Here is a 17,471-nt window from a genome sequence, read left to right as displayed (position 1 = left end):
CATCAAGGTTTCTTTGGGAGTCCCGTGTGCTTCTGATGAGGCTTTTCTTCTTGCGATGCGGGTTCTTCTTCTTGATGTAGCGGCCACTTACTTCGTTAATTCACAGTGCCACTCCAGGGGGATTTCCTCTCGTATAAATAGAAAGGAGGATAGGGTTAACACATATAATTATATATATACGTCAATGTGGGGGGGGGGGATGGTGTGTTTTGTGAACCACCAAGAAGATAGTATACTATATATTATAGTTTAGCACTCACACGGACTAGTGTGAGTGTAATCCTATCTTGGTATCTTGTACACTTCTAGGTGTTGCCCAATCAAAATATTCATCATCTGATATTTTGATTGGGCAACACCTAGAAGTGTACAAGATACCAAGATAGGATTACACTCACACTAGTCCGTGTGAGTGCTAAACTATAATATATAGTATACTATCTTCTTGGTGGTTCACAAAACACACCATCCCCCCCCCCCCACATTGACGTATATATATAATTATATGTGTTAACCCTATCCTCCTTTCTATTTATACGAGAGGAAATCCCCCTGGAGTGGCACTGTGAATTAACGAAGTAAGTGGCCGCTACATCAAGAAGAAGAACCCGCATCGCAAGAAGAAAAGCCTCATCAGAAGCACACGGGACTCCCAAAGAAACCTTGATGTGACAGGGCTTACACAAGGCCGTGTAAGTTTTATATATCTTTATTTCATTTCACCTTCACACCAACACACGTACACCCATGTGTGCCTATCCTTCCAATTAGAGATTAGACACCTGAGCTAACACATCCGCTCAAGATATAACCGCTTCACCTTAAAGAGCAATCACCAGTTCTCTAACACTGCCTGTTTCCAACCATTGTGCTCCCCCATCCTTTTTGTATTCATATACTCATAGATGTCAGATAAAGTTGACTTCTTATCTTCACTGTCTTGAATGGCACAATATATCATACTGTATATGCATAATTGCAGGCCGGTTTAGAAAGTGGCATGTTCCATGCCCAGTACAATCGGACCAAGATACATTTTGTTAATGCATAGTGATTTGAGTAAAGTGTGATAGATAAGTAAAATACCATTACACAAAGAAAGGCAGTGTTTAAAATGGGACATGTCTACATAGTATCTTGTGTTTAGATCCTTGTAAGGTTACAACTGTACAGCACTGTAGCATTCAAGGGCACAGATACTTGTGGCTAGCGGGTTTCATAGGGAAAGACATTCAGTGCGCAACGTGCCGGCCATGTAATGAACTAAAATAACATAAATAACCACACAAATAATTATTCCGCTTGATCATAGCAGTACCCGTGTGGAAAAGAATGTGTTCACGCAAGTGTCACGCAGATGTCATACCTCGCTGAGCCCACGATGGCAGTAAGTCTTGCTACATCTGTACATACATGTCTCTTGATGAGACAACTTCAACCTTGATTAAACCCATGATGCTTAGTTGATTGAAGAATAGTCCTCATTGAATATTTATTTAAAAAATCTTTATCTTTTTGTCATATCTTCAAATTCATAATGAACGTCCATCCTCGTGCATCATCCCTTCACTGTTGACTGAAGTGGCCCATATATAGGGACTGTTGCTGTTGCATAAAACAAAGTAGGCATCCATGGGGTAAATCAACAAATCAGACTGGTTGATTTACCACATCTTCATCGGTTTTACTGATAACATGTGGTCAAAACTGATTACCAAAAAATGTGTAAATGGTTTGAAAATGTGATAAAACTATTTTTTTACTCCTAGGAGTGGAATCACCAACTCTAAAAAACATGCATCGAAGGCACACAACAGTTCGGGATAAAGGAAGAAGGCAGGCTATTCGAGGACCAGCTTACATGTTTAATGAGAAAGGCACTAGTTTAACTGCTGAGGAGGAACGATTTTTAGATTCAGCAGAATATGGCAACATTCCAGTGGTTCGCAAAATGTTGGAAGAATCTAAGACCTTAAACTACAACTGTGTTGACTATATGGGACAAAATTCCTTGCAGCTTGCAGTTGGGAATGAACATTTAGAAGTGACTGAGCTACTTCTAAAAAAAGACAACCTGGCTCGCGTTGGTGATGCATTATTGTTAGCTATTAGTAAGGGATATGTAAGGATTGTGGAAGCTATTTTAAACCACCCTGCATTTGCACAAGAGCAACGTCTAACACATAGGCCTCACAAGAAAGAACTTCGGAATGATGATTTTTACGCCTACGATGAAGATGGAACTCGATTTTCACATGATATAACACCTATAATTCTTGCAGCACATTGTCAAGAGTATGAAATTGTTCACATTCTTCTTTTAAAAGGGGCAAAAATAGATAAGCCTCATGACTATTTCTGCAAATGCCAGCAATGTGTAGAGAAGCAGAAGGAGGATTCGTTTAGCCACTCTAGATCAAGGATGAATGCTTACAAGGCATTAGCAAGTGCAGCTTATTTATCTCTCTGCAGTGAGGATCCTGTCCTAATTGCTTTAGAATTAAGCAACGAACTGGCAAGATTAGCTAACATTGAGACAGAATTCAAGGTAAATAATATCACTTTAATATTATTGCTATGGTATTTACAAACATCTGAATCTTCGGTACTAGTAAGATTTGATTATTTTTTGCTACTTTTTCATTGTTTATTGTTTGTACTGTACTATATTTTGTTATGAACATGTGCAATATATGTTTTGTATATCTTTCTTCCATCGCAGCTAAAATATGCTGCATTAAGACAGACAAATTCAATGAAGTACAGGAAAAAGCAAACAAATATTAAGTAAAGTTAAGGCCCAGATCCACAAAGCTCTTGTTATGTGACTTAATGTAGCGTTATTGAAAGTTTATTTAGTTGGTAGAGTGCAATAAATATGCCCGATTGGAAAAGGGATATAGATACAGTATGAGATATTAAGAAATATATGAGAAATTAGATACTATCCTTCTTTGGTATCTTCTCTTCTGTGGCTCTCTCGTACTGTAGTTCACTCAAAGAAAGAAAAAGCAAGACATAGCCTTATAGGCAAGACGTAACATGTAGCCTAACATCTATAGTGGGGAAGCTTCTTGAAGGTTTAGTACGGGATAATGTTCAGGAAAACAAAATTATTAATAATAGTCGGCATGGATTTATGAAGGATAGATCATGCCAAACTAACCTTATTTGTTTCTTTGAGGAGGTAAGTAGGAATTTAGACCAGGGTAATGCAGTTGATGTGGTCTACTTAGACTTTGCAAATCTTTTGATACAGTTCCAAAGAAGGTTAGTGTACAAAATAAAGCAAATTGGACTCAGTAATAATATATGCACTTGGATTGAAAACTGGTTGAAGGATAGACAACAGAGGGTTGTCGTAAATTGAACCTTTTCAGGTTGGGCTAAAGTTGTGAATGGAGTACCTCAGGGATCGGTACTGAAACCACTGCTTTTTAAGTTGTTTATTATTGACCTTGAGGTTAGCATAGAGATCAAAGTCTCCATATTTGTTGATGACATAAAATTGTGTAAGGTAGTAGAATCTTTCTACCTCCTAATAGAGGTAAATGATAATTTTAATCCTAATAGAGGTATATTAGTATTTTGTCTGATAGTGTTAGGACTTGCGAACGGGTGTCTGCCTTGTCGTGGCTCGCAAGCTTACTACGCTTTGGCCAAAGGGTTAAACTAAATTACCCTTTTTCAAGAGAATATATAAGTATTTTACTGTGTATTTCTGTCATGTTGGATGTAGCATTGGGCTTCTCTGTCGTCTGTTGTATACATATGCCACGCTCAATAGCACTCCATTTTGACACTTAAATACATACAGTACATATATTTTGTGGGGGCTCAGGGGTTCCCAAAAAGAGCTTGCTGGGGTTTTGTGATCTGTTAACCTATTCTCAACTGTTTCAGCTGTTGGGGGTTGGTGGCTCCTCCTTCCCAGGTTTTAAGCCCGTCCCTCCCCACTTCCCAAGTTAGAAGGTCCTTTCATTCTGCAGGATCTAGATCCAATGTGGTCTTTCTCCCTCCTAATAGAGGTAAATGAGAATTTTTAATCCTAATAGAGGTATATTAGTATTTTATCTGGTAGTGTTAGGACTTGCGAACGGTTGTCTGCCTTATCGTGGCTTGCAAGCTTACAACGCTTTAGCCAAAGGGTTAAACTAAATGACCCTTTTTCAAGAGAATATAGAAGTATTTTACTGTGTATTTCTGTCATGTTGGATGTAGCATTGGGCTTCTCTGTCGTCTGTTGTTCACCTGCCTCTAAGCCTGCTGGGAGTTGTAGTTCCCTGTGAGGCTTTTCCCTATGAGGACCGCGTGGGCTGCTAGCTAACGGCTGCCTATGCCTCACTTTCTGCGCCTGCGCTACCTGTAATGGCCGCCGCAATGCCTCTCTGCGCCTGCGCAAACTATGAGGCCCTCTGTGCCGTGCGCGCTCTTCCGCTCCTACTTGTGCTAAGATGGTCACCGCGCTATCTGCGCATGCGCGACCCTCCCCAATGTGGCGGCGCCAACCAACATGGCGGCGCCTGCCAGTGGAGGTGCTCCGGAGCCTCCCGCCACCTCCAAGATGGCGCTCAATGTCGCCCGCACATGCGCATGCCTTCGCATGCCTTCGCGCATGCGTGAGCACCAGGACCCCGACGGCGCTGGCCAAGATGGCGGCGACCAACCGGGAGAAGTCGCCGTTCCCTTCCCCTACTGCCCCAGAGGTAAGGCAGGGGGCAAGGGAAGATCAGGGGAACCGGGGGTGACCCCCTTACAAATATTATATCACTTTATTTTTGGTGTCCACTATCAGTGTTTAGCGCCTGTTTTTGCACATCACTCTGTCACAAGGTAGTAGAATCAGAGCAGGATGTAATTTCTCTCCCGAAGGACTTGGATAGACTAGAAACATTGGCAGGTAAATGGCAGATGAGGTTTAATACAGATAATGTAAGGTTATGTATTTGGGAAACAAGAATAAACAGGCAACTTACAAATTAAATGGTGATAAAGTAGGAGAATCCTTGAAGAAGAAGTATTTAGGAGTGCTTGTAGACAGCAGGCTTAGCAATAGTGCCCAAAGTCATGCAGTAGCTGCAAAGGCAAACAAGATCTTATCATGCATTAAACGGGAAATGGATGGAAGGGAACTAAACATAATTATGCCCCTTTACAAAGCGTACAGTTTTGGGCACCACTCCATAAAAAAGACATTATGTAACTAGAAAAAATACAAAGAGCCATCAAATTAATAAAGGGAATAACCTGATTTATGAGGAGAGGCTAGCTAAATTAGATTTGTTTACGTTAGAAAAGAGGCATCTTAGAGGGGATATGATTAGAATATACAAATATATTATGTGATTTAGAGACATGTGCAGAGGTACAACCAGGGAGGCAGATTTGGTAAAAATAAACCATGACTTTTATTCAGCCTGTAGCTTTAAACAATACATTTTAAATAAGCACATGAATAAATAAACATCCTTATTAAGGGCTTACTCACTTACCCAGTCCTTATGTGCAGGGCGGGGAGTATAAGCCTATTTCCAACCTATGGCTCCAAAGTCCAAAGAGGTACCTGTAAGTGGGAGGCTGTTTCTGTCAGTCTCTGTGCTGTGTTAGTTGGGGGGCCATCCTCGGGCAGGTTCTAGTGTCCGCTGTGTCCTGAATGTTGAGGGATTGGTTTCAGGGTGTCTTGCTGGCAGCACAGTCCTTCTGTGCTCAAGACAATGATTATGTGAGTCTCTTGCTGGCAACACAGTCCCCCTGTGATCAAGAGAACTCCCCTGCAGTTCAAGCAAGGAGGCTTTTCTACCTGTCTGATGAGCCAGGTGGAGACTGGTTAATTGTCTGTAGCTGAAATTAACCAGCTCCCTACTGGATTCCTCAGATAAATACAGGCTTTCTATTGAAACCCTTTTAGACAGGGGTTCTGCTTTCAGCAGCAATAAAGGAAAGTATTATTTACAGTAAGGGCAGTTAAAATGTGGTATTCATTACCCATGGAGACTGTGATGGCAGATATTGTACAACAGATATATTAAAAAAAAAAAGATTGAACATCTTTTTAGAAAGGAAAGGTATTCAAGGATATACCAAATAAATAAACATGGGAAGGATGTTGATCCAGGGAGTAATCTGATTACCAATATTTGGAGTCTTCAAGGAATTTCTTTCCCCTTATGAGATATGATTAGATTATATTTTACTGGGGATTTTTTTTTTACTTCCTCTGGATCAATATACTGTAAATACAAATATAGGATAAGTACACATTAGGTTGAACTTGATGGACATACTGTATGTCTTTTTTCAACCTCATCCACAATGTACGTGTAACTATGTAACGTGCAATATATTCTACAATGGAAACATGTGGCAATCCCACTCACATTTTCTGCAAACAATATGGGCATGCAGTACAAGTGGTCCTGCTGTGCACATGCACTACATGCCTGTATTATTGTCAGGAAATGTGAGTGGCATTACCACGGTTCCATTTTAGAATATATTGCACTTTACATGCTACACTTGATCCTGCCTTTCCTTTCTTTGAGTGAGCTACGCGAGAGCCAGAGAAGAGAAGGTAGCAAGGAGGAATAATATCTCATTGATGCAGAGTTCATTCTGACCCCTTTTCCAATCTGGCATAGTGATTGCACTTTACCAACTAAAGAAACTTTCAATTACCTAAGTAGACTGAACACACCGTCCTTGTGAAGGTTGTAGATGCAATATTGATATTGATCTATTTTCACCTATGTTTTTTATATTGCACTTATTTATTATTTTACACGTTTACACTGTCACTGGGAGCGCCTAATTTTTGTTTTATATTAATGGGGCGTTAACCTAATTTAACGTCACGTTAAGACTAACAGTGTATTTTCAAACATACCATTAAACCATATTTCCTCCAATAAAGAGCATCGTATTAACTATAACAGATATTGGTGACAATGAGATACAAGATGATATGCAAATGAGGCATCATCATAATGTTACCTAGCCACTAAAGTCTGTTAAGGTTAATGCAGGAACTTGATGAGACTTAAACTTGATGTTACTCCTATCCAGGCAATGTAATAGGGCGTTTGCAGTGTAGGCATGGTTTTAAAGAGGCACGCCTGGTGACCCTTTTTTTGTGTTTAAATTATTGTTTTTTTAATAGGATTGAAGGGGGTCTCCGAAGCTGAACCACATTTATTTCAACTCTGGGGACCCCTTTCTTCCCTAGATAATTACCTCTGTAGGTGCTGCTGGTAGGATCCCTGGCTGCGTTCGCAATATGGCGGTTTAAATGTCCCGCATCCTGCAGGATAATAGGAAGCCGCAACGTTCAAGGAGTTTAGAGGCAAAAGGCAGGAGGGAGACAGGCCGATAATTAGAAAGACAGGTAGGGTCAAGCTTGCTGTTTTTGAGTAATGGTATAACTGTTACATGTTTGAAGGAAGAGGGAAAGGTACCAGAGTAGAGGGGGGAGTTAAAAATGTCTGTGAGCATTGGAATTATAGTAGGAGCAAGAGGTTTTAGGAGATGGGAGGGAATGGGGTCAAGAGGGCAGGTGGTAGAGGGAAGAGAGGAGATCAGCAACAACACATCCTCCTCTGAGACAGCGGAAAAAGTCAAGGAACGCAGGAGGAGAGTTAGGAAGAGGTGTAGGATGGGAGAGGAAGAAACAGAGGGGATGTTCTGATGTATTATTTCCACCTTTTCTTTGAAATAGTCAGCAAAGTCCTGAGGTGAGATGAAGGAACAAGAACAGGCAGCAGAGGGTGGTCTGAGTATGGAGTCAAAGACAGAAACGAGTCGGTGTGGGTTAGACTTGTGAGTGTTGATTAGTGAAGAAAAGTAGGGTTGTTTAGCTTGAGAGAGGACATAGTTGAAACATAATAGCATGCATTTGTAGTGAAGGAAGTCTGTGAGGGTGTGAGATTTCTTCCAGAGGTGTTCAGAGGAACGAGTGTAGGAATGCAGCATGCACGTGTGGGAATTTAGCCAGGGTCTGGGGTAAAAAGAGCGAGAATGGCACAGAGAAAGCAGTTTTTATTACTATATTATTATTGAATAATAATATAGTTATGGATTTACTATTGTTATTTAGGGGGTAAAAATCCCCCATAGTAAACTGGAGGTCAACAAATGTAGTGATTGGAAGTCATCAATAATATCTTTGTTGTTAAAAAATTAAATGTTGTAGCCATATGTACTATAATGTAACTACCCTATATTACCATGTTCCATTTTTAGTACCATTTTTAGCCATCGGCACGCTCCTGCCTTACCTCCTTCTGCCCTCCGCGCTCCCCGCTTCCGACGGCACATCCTCAGGACCCGCGCTTCCTCCCCGCAACGCTATGCATGGGCGCGTGCCTTGCTCCCTGCCAGGGACACTGGCGGAGGGTCCCACCTCTGGTTTGCGCTCACACACCATCGGCGCACGCACGTGACGTGTACCAATGCACACAAGCTTTGCGTCAACAGGTATAATCTCATAGCTTACACCTGTCTCCTGCACCTCTACCTATCCCTGCTCCGACTGAGGATGCACCTCCATTCCTCCCGTTCTTCAATTGGTCCTCACTTCCTTATATGCTCAGCTCTGCCACTGGCACATCGGCTGAGCATAGTTCATGTTACGTTGCAGTTTTCCACTACTGTGCCTCCACAGCCTTGCCGGACCTTGTTTGTGTACCGACCCGGCTTGTTCCTTGGACTCCGCACCTCCGTACTCCTGACCCTGGCTACTCCTGACCATCCGCTTCTCTCCTACCCTGACCTCGGCATTCGGACATCGACAACTCTCCACACTCCAACCCTGACCACGGCTAATAGTACCTCCAACGATCCGAACCTCTCCTACCCTGACCCCGGCAAGTATAACATCGACCCGTAACTCTCCAACCCCGACCCGGCTACCTCGACCTACACCCCAGACACGCCCTCGTGGCTGTGGGTGGTGTTTATGCCCATTCCCACTTCAGCTCTGGGGTCCCGCCTTGTTTGTGGTGAGCACAGCGTGACACCTACTTCATCTACCGTATCAGTGAGACGAAATTAGATTTCACTTTCACACTCTCCAAAGTGATGAGTTTTCATTTTCCTTCTACCTGGATGGTAGCTGTGGGAGTCAGAAAAGAGCTATACAATTCTGAAGGAGTTTCGTAAAAAGATTGTAACAGCCCTTTCAGTCATGAAATGTGGTTCTTTCCTTTGTGGTGGGCACAATTATAGAACTATTCATATGGTTGGGTGACCTTAAAAATGTAATTTTCTTTGGGAAAAAATACTTATTTATTGGAAAAAATGTATTAATATTAATTATATTTTAAGCATATCTAAATACATTCGCCCTGTCTACTGTAAAAAAAGTGAAGAAATGAAATTCTTCTTTTTAGTAGTACAGTACTTGTTCTATTATTCATTTTTAAATTCAGTCTACTTCATTAGCCATGGGAATTAATTAGCAAAACTTCCTCAAAACCAAGAGAGAAAAAAATAACCCTTTTCTTCCTTTGGGAGAATTAGTAAATTCGATTACTCATGGAATATCTATAAACCTGTTTCAGCTTTTTATTTTGTGTTATATATTAATATGTATTTTGAAAGATACTTAATAATGTATGCCCTGCCCTAAACTAAAAATTACAAGCAGCGTCCTATTGCAAAAATTGTGTTTTTTTTTTTTTTTTAAATCCCGGAAGATAATGAAAAATACAAATATGATTAATGAGAAAAATCTTATTTCAATAGTGTTTATGTTCAATCCTTTGAAGATATTCAATGCACTGTAAATGTTAAGCATATGGAGTAACAGATACAGTATTATGGAGGGAATTGTTTTTAATGCAGAGAGAGATCCTCAGAGATAAAAGAACAAAATGCAAGCAACCACAAGCAATATCCCCTGTATGCTGAGCTACCCAAGCGCTGATCAGCTCTCACTCTAAACTCTAGTAATCTACAAGTCTATGGACCGTATTGAGCATAGCCCCCCAAAACATTGACAGAAACTCAGCAACGCCCTCTTCATTCAGTTCAATAAATCACAGCGTATTCAGTGATATTATTGAATGCGTATTCAAAAATAAGGTAATTAGCATGTAAATTAGTAAAAATTGCTATACTACTAAGCTCTTGCTATTCAGCCAGCTCTGAACATCTGCGATAAGACAATGTGCAGCCCTCTGCTTCACCAATTATTTTTTTATCCTAGTCTAGGCCAATTCAGCTATTTATATCACAGCTGCGGTACAGATAATCAAAATCTCCCAGGTGAAAAACAAAATGTATTCATTGAATACACACACATGCACACAAAATACTTACTGCTTCACTGTTTTTGAAGAAGCACAATGCATGTGTAGCCCCTCTTTATTTCCCTAGATATATATGTGTATGTAGAAACTTGGACGGAGGCCTGAGTTAACCTCCCATGGGTAATTTCCCATGTGTATGTATGAGATTAATCAGCCGGCTAGGAGCATAGCTGAGATCAGACAACGCAGAGCGACACATACTGTATACTTTGAATAAGAATACTTTATGTATGCAAGACACAATAAACACATTCAGGGCCCTCAAAGTAGGAGGATCCTGGATAACACTTAGCACAATATGTAATGAGAGAGTCATGCGCAATTGTCCCACATTGTCTCTTACTCAGTTGGTGCCGGCACATCATTGGATCTTGTGTGGAATATACTCGTGTTTACTGGTACAGGCATGTTACTTCACAAAGATGGTTGTTAGCTGTGTTATGATGCAAAAGTACACTGCAGGGTAGTAAAAGTGCCACGGATGTGGATCCACACGGCCTACTCACTGCTTCGGGAGCCTCCAGTGACCTGGGTCTCGTTTACACAGACGATGTACTGTCTGCAATGTTCCAGCTACCTCAGGATACTCCCTCTTTCTTGCACTCCGCAACTCTCCTCCCTCATCACGTACTTCTCCAAGCCTATATCTCTTGTCACTCAGTTGTGATGTCATACTCTCAATGTCCTATGATCAGTTCTTTCAGTGTCTCACAGCCATTGGCCAGAGGAGGACTTGTTCTCTCGCCAAAACCCAAACCTTTTGATGAGTTTTGGCAAAAAACAAATACAAAATCTAGACACATGAGAAGATATAGAACCAAAACATGGACAAAATCTAGTGCACATCCCTAATGGCTACCCACTGAATGGTCAAAGAAAGGACAGCACTCAATCCCATAGCAAGTATTTCACTCGCATATACAGTAAGTAGTAATCCAAATTAGCATCAAATAGCACACATGGCTTTGGTATTGAAAGAGCTCTACCTTTATTTAATAAAGGAACATACCACACAGCAAGCGAATTTTCAGGCCCATACACAGTCTTTCATCAGGTAAGTGTGACAGACAATACCCTCCCTGCTCCATCACCAGATCCTCTCGGAGTGATGTCATCAGACCGAAAGTGCTCGCCATGTCTGACTGCTAAAGAAGCCCCCAAGCACAGAGAGAGAGGGGAGAGAGGGAGAGAGCCCCTCCTGCATCTGCAGTATATTAAACATGCCACTATCCTTATCTATCCTAGGGTGGATGTCCCTTTTAATGTTTGTGGGGATTCTTTAGGTAGAAGAAAGTTTGTTTATACATTTGCTTGCCATTCTCTACACATCTATTTTCTGTATTTTTTATTTCATACTTAAACAAATCTTGATCCCCTTTGTTTTTATATGAATTTCATTTTTACATACAGTTAATGTCAATGAAGTAGATATTATCTGTTTTAGACTAATGTATATTTTATACAGAGCTTACATTTTTCAAAATCTTTATATTTTTTTCCAATATAATATCCAAAATATATTTGCCCTATTAAATGAGTATTTCAAAGTGTATGGAAAAATACCTTTGGGAAAATGGTTTACATTAATATTCAAATTCAAACCTTTTGGAAAGCATTTATTATGTAAAAAAAAGCTCTTGGAGCATCCCTTGATATATTTCACAATAGGCGTATTTTATATGTAAGCTATCTCATATTTAATCCTTCATTCAATACAGTAAATCCATGAATATTTATAAATCTTAATAAATACAATGATTTAGCAAAATGAATATGGCATGGCGATATACCAATATAGCCCGTGGTTCAGAGGGAGCATTGTTATCCAGGTAGCCCCAAAAATGAGAAAAGGACAAATATACAGGCATACCCCACATTAACGTACGCAATGGGACCGGAGCATGTATGTAAAGCGAAAATGTACTTAAAGTGAAGCACTGCCTTTTTCCCACTTATCGATGCATGTATTGTACTGCAATCGTCATATACGTGCATAACTGATGTAAATAACGCATTTGTAACAGGCTCTATAGTCTCCCCGCTTGCGCACACCTTCGGTACAGCTAGGGAGCCGGTATAGCTGTTCAGGACGTGCTTACTGGCGCATGCGTGAGCTGCCGTTTGCCTATTGAGCGAGATGTACTTACTCGCGAGTGTACTTAAAGTGAGTGTACTTAAACCGGGGTATGCCTGTAGTGTACTTCTGTATGGTAATCTCAGTAGAGTTAAAATCTTGGCTCGTATAAAATGCTTACTCACAAGAAGGTCAATATGTATGAGCAAAGAGATAATAATCAGATGACTAAATCAGGATATGATGTTCCAGGGATGTAATACAGATGGCGGATCTTAGGGAATCATAAAGGAAAAGACCGATTGCGCAGACCAACACAATTTAATCTAAAATCAATAAAACAATATCATATGTACTATGGGCAACCACAAACTGAGTGTGAGTGGGGCCTATCTGTGACCTAAAGGGGATAATCTGCCTAATCTAGGTGCCGCTGACACCCAGAACCTACTTACCCCTTCTCTGTCCTGGCTCCAACTGACACTAACTGTCTCCAACCGCTTCCAAGCGCGCCAAAAGTCCCAATCTCCCCTCAGGAGATCCTAGCAGCTCTATTGGCTAACACTGCCAACATGACCTCAGCTCCTGGAGCATTTTGGGGAGTGTAGTTCCCCTGCAGAGCAATATAGGCGATGGCTGCCGTGGTTCCATCATCACTGCGCATGCACAACTTCCTTGGCGCCGTGGTCCACCAGGTGGTCTCCGCGGGTCACCGTGGGCCACAATGGGGTCTCCACGGGTAGGCCCGCGGCTGTCTGGGGGGCCCCGGGTCAGACCCACAGGTGTCTGAGGGGCCTCGGGTGGTTCCGACGGGGGTCTGGGGGCCCACGGGTGGTCCCTACAGGTCTGTGGTACACCCAACAGACGTGGGGCTACCGGTTCTTCCCCGCAGGTATCCCCCGTGGACACCTCCAGCCTGGTACCCGTGGAAAGCCCGAGGAGACCTCAGGTGGTCTCCAGAGGTCCCCCATAGACCAAAAGGAACCAAACCTGTATGTTAAAAAAATAAACCTGACCTATACATTAAATACACCAATCCCCCCCTCCCCCCCAACACATACAGTACAATAATGTGCAAAATAACTATTATCCAGATAGGGATAATAGATTATTTGCCCATTATTAAACACATTAACTAGCATAATAAAATAAATAAAGTTCTACTAACCTCACCAATATGAAGCCCCCTCGACAGCAAATTCAGTGTCCTCCGTTGCCAACAAAATACATAGCCAATACATTGCAATTACATTCTGATATCAATTAACCCCTTAATCACCTTATCAGATAATAATCGCAAAGGTAATTAAGGGGTTAAGCCACCCTGGCCCGATACCCATCCTTCACCCATTCATTTGTACAGTGGCATCATCATGCAACTATATATATATATATATATATATATATATATATATATATATATATATACATACACATATATACACATATATATTATATATAAATATACATATACATATACATATACATATATATTATATATTATATATATATATATATATATAATATATAATATATATGTATATGTATATGTATATGTATATATATATATATATATAATATATATGTATATGTGTATATATGTGTGTGTATATATATATATATATATATATATATATATATATATATATATATAGTTGCATGATGATGCCATATATATATATATATTATATACACATGATTAACCAATATACAAAGAAATGTTTAAGGGTTAACAAAAACCTGCACCAATAAAAATACCAGTTCTCCAAATCAATACATCACCTTGCATATGAAAAGTACAATGTTATATAGCCACAGTTACACAAAATCCTATTTCATAATAAAATAATTCTTATCTTCCAATCAATATCATCAAATGACAATGAAAACATTGAATTTACATTGCATACATGATGCATAAAATCTGTGCACCATGTACACTCTACCAATCAATGTTAACAATAAAATATTCCAAACAAAATACAATTAAATCCAAACAAGTATACTTTTTAAACCAAGCAAGTCAACAGAAATAAATGACCATAAATTAATCAAATCCCAAAACAATTAAAATACCATACAAATCAATTACACAATTAACTATTTTAATCGTTCACCAAAACCATTCACAAAAAAAAAGTTACCATCAGACAAAATATAAGTACCAAAAATAATCCACTATTAAAAACCCAAGCCTCACCCTGACCTAAAGTACTGCAAACAACACCAAAATTTACATCTATCTAATTAAACATTACATTACACACACATTTAAGCATAGCAAAATACATTTTAATTAGTGTAAAACAAGCATTTCCAAAAATAATAATTTCTTACCCTGTATGTATATATAGATCGAGACATACATGCATACATACATACATACAGTGGCAAGAAATTATATTGCCCCAAAAAATACAATCACATAAAAAAAATAAAGAAAACCTGCAAAAGTTACAACAATAACATTTTTGGGGTTTACTTACCATTAGTTGACCCACTCCCCGACTCCCGTCGATCGGCTTACTCTCGAACCAATCCACCCACAGGAACCCATAAAATAAAAAACCATAAAATAAAAAACTATAAAATAATAAACCATAACAATCCAGGGGTCTGTGTCTTCTATTTGTAATCCATTTAGTCTGTGGGGTCTTCATCTGTATTCTTCTTCCGCTCTCTTCCGGGGTCTTCTTCTCTTCTTCGGTCACGCCCTGACCTTTTTTCTTCTGTAGGAGGTCCTTCCTCCTCGGCGTCTCCCTTCAAAATGAGACGACATAGGCTTTTATAGGCCTATGACGTCACATTTTGCTCAAATGGTTCCCTCGGCCCTGATTGGGCCGTGAAAACCATGTGATTTGGCCGAAAATTAATAAAAAATGATGACATCATTTAAATGCAATAATGACAGCCAATCAGAATGGCTGTGATTCAATTGCCTTTAAAACAACGTCATCAAAAGAAAGATGGCTGCCCTCACATGTTATGGTAGCCAATCAGAGCGTGGGAACTACATCCCTACTCTGGCTCTAGTAGACCATGTGACAGAAGCTTTGGGGAGAACGGATGTGACGTAACACCCGCCGGCCTGTTGTATGGGTTTTGCGCATGCAAAAATGTAAACAAAGAAATTTTTCAAAGACCAGCTTTTATATCACCTGCCTTTAGCTGGCGAGCTTTTTTGAATGCAACTTTCGCGTACAATGTAGCTTAGTGAATCCCGAGAAGGGCAAGATTGAACGCAAACAGGTTATCGTACGAGCAAAGTTGGACTTTGAAAAATTTCCAGGAAAAAGTCAGTTTAAGAACGCAAAGTGCCTGTTTGCGTAGCTTCGTGAATCATGTTCGCGGAACATCACGTTCTAAGAGCACTTTGCGCTCTTAAAACGACTTATCAGAGCTTAGTGCATAGCCCCCATAGTACTGTATATTGCATACTAGTCAAAATGTTGAGGTCACATGTGAGGTCCGTTATACAGATGAGACAAAACCAAATGAAAGTTCAATGTATTTTGAAAAAAGAATATAAGTATATGGTTTACCAGGAGGCACAGCAAAACAACGCAGAAATCCTTGTTTGGAAATTATATTAAAAAAAAAATTGAAAACCTCCTTTAGCAACTATCATTGGTATTGAAGAAGTTAGTTCTCTCTTGTAGTTTCCTAATAGTTCTATATAATCTTAGGCTCCTTTAAATATTTCATCTATATCCCCTTACATGAACATTACACATCAAAGCATTGAGGACTTAATATATTGCACCATTTTTATAAATGAAAAACATGACCTTTCAAACCAATGTTTGTATCTAGAGGAGATGCAACAAGCCTAGTTTGATGCTGATTAGAATTGTGCCTGTTTTGCTGTAGTGCCTCCGGGATTATTTTGCAAGCTCATATGGACGTCTGCAAGAGCTACAATACAGTTGTGAAAGCTGTAAAAATGTTACAAAAAACATTTTAGTTATCAAATGAGTTTATTCAGAGTGCACACAGTGGAGACAGCTTCAAAACAAAAAGCTCTCCCTGAGACAATACGTATGAGATACATTTATACCCTAAGAACTAAAGCTCCACCCCTTTATGGGGGGGGCTTGCGCGTCACTAAATATTACATCATTTTGTAATACATAACAATACTAAAACTGATGTAAGTTTGTAATACATAACAAAAATTAAATGATACATACATTCTTTAAGGGGTTGAATGTGAGAAATGATTTCTATCTCTGAGTCCACCAGACACTCGAATGCTGAGAAGTCGGTTCTAATTCTGATCTCACTTCTCAAGACTTTACCTGGCACTTAAATGTGAGAAGTCTTCTCTAATTCTAATCTCACTCCTCAAGGCTGTATGCCCCTGTGACGGGGAGGAAAGGGTTAATATCTGATTTGCTATGCATTACTGTTGTTGCCCTGTCCCCGCCATTTTTAAAGTGAAACTTCCTTAGTGGCACCTCATTCGTGATGGGGCAAAAAAGAATTGTGGAGACATGAAACGGATGTGACGTCAGTGCTGGCAGTTGAGGCCGGGCTGTGTTCTGGCTCAGCCCGACCCCAACACTGACATTACACCCGCTCCACAAATCAGATGCGGCGGCTGCGGCGGCGATGCTCCTAATCACCCCCCCCCCCCCCCCGAGCCCCACACCCCCCACACACCGTGACATATGCGGCGGCGATAGCCGCTGCTCCTAACGGCCGCTGCCATGCCGCGCAGCCTCTCTCCTCCCTACCTCCGCTTTCCTGCGTCCCGCTGACTGAGCGCCGCCGGGGTCGGAGGAGGAGAGGAGCCCAGGGATCATGGAGGGTAACCGCCGCCGCAGCTCCTAACGAGCTCTGCTCCCCCCACCTGCTGACATGCGGCGGCAGCCCTCAAAATTTAATTGCCGCCACTCCCTGCTGACCTCCCCCGGCCGAGGCATGGAACGGGGGGGGGAGGGGGGTAGAGTGAGCTGCGTTCCCCACAGCACCATCAGAAGGGGATCGCTGCAGCGCTCCCCTCGAAGCCAGCTCCCGCTGACGATGACGCGCTGCCCCCCTTCCCCGCCGACACTGCCTCTGCCCACGCAGCACTTCCGGAGGGGGGGGGG

At 40.9% G+C, this 17,471-nt stretch overlaps 1 protein-coding gene across 1 annotated transcript in view; it reads left to right on the top strand.

Moving 5' to 3' along the window:
• The first annotated feature begins 1,775 nt into the window (after positions 1–1,775).
• The window catches only part of TRPC7 (transient receptor potential cation channel subfamily C member 7), a 187,307-nt gene continuing 171,611 nt past the window's right edge, over positions 1,776–17,471 (top strand). Inside the window, exon 1 of the mRNA XM_075601205.1 lies at positions 1,776–2,548. Within this exon, the coding sequence (XP_075457320.1) occupies positions 1,796–2,548 (753 nt within the window). The 5' untranslated portion in view covers positions 1,776–1,795. The remainder of the gene's footprint in view (positions 2,549–17,471) is intronic.

This window comes from Ascaphus truei, chromosome 5, assembly GCF_040206685.1.
Source record: "Ascaphus truei isolate aAscTru1 chromosome 5, aAscTru1.hap1, whole genome shotgun sequence".
In the NCBI taxonomy this organism is placed as follows: domain Eukaryota; kingdom Metazoa; phylum Chordata; class Amphibia; order Anura; family Ascaphidae; genus Ascaphus; species Ascaphus truei.
This window is presented reverse-complemented; position numbering and strand designations above follow the sequence as displayed.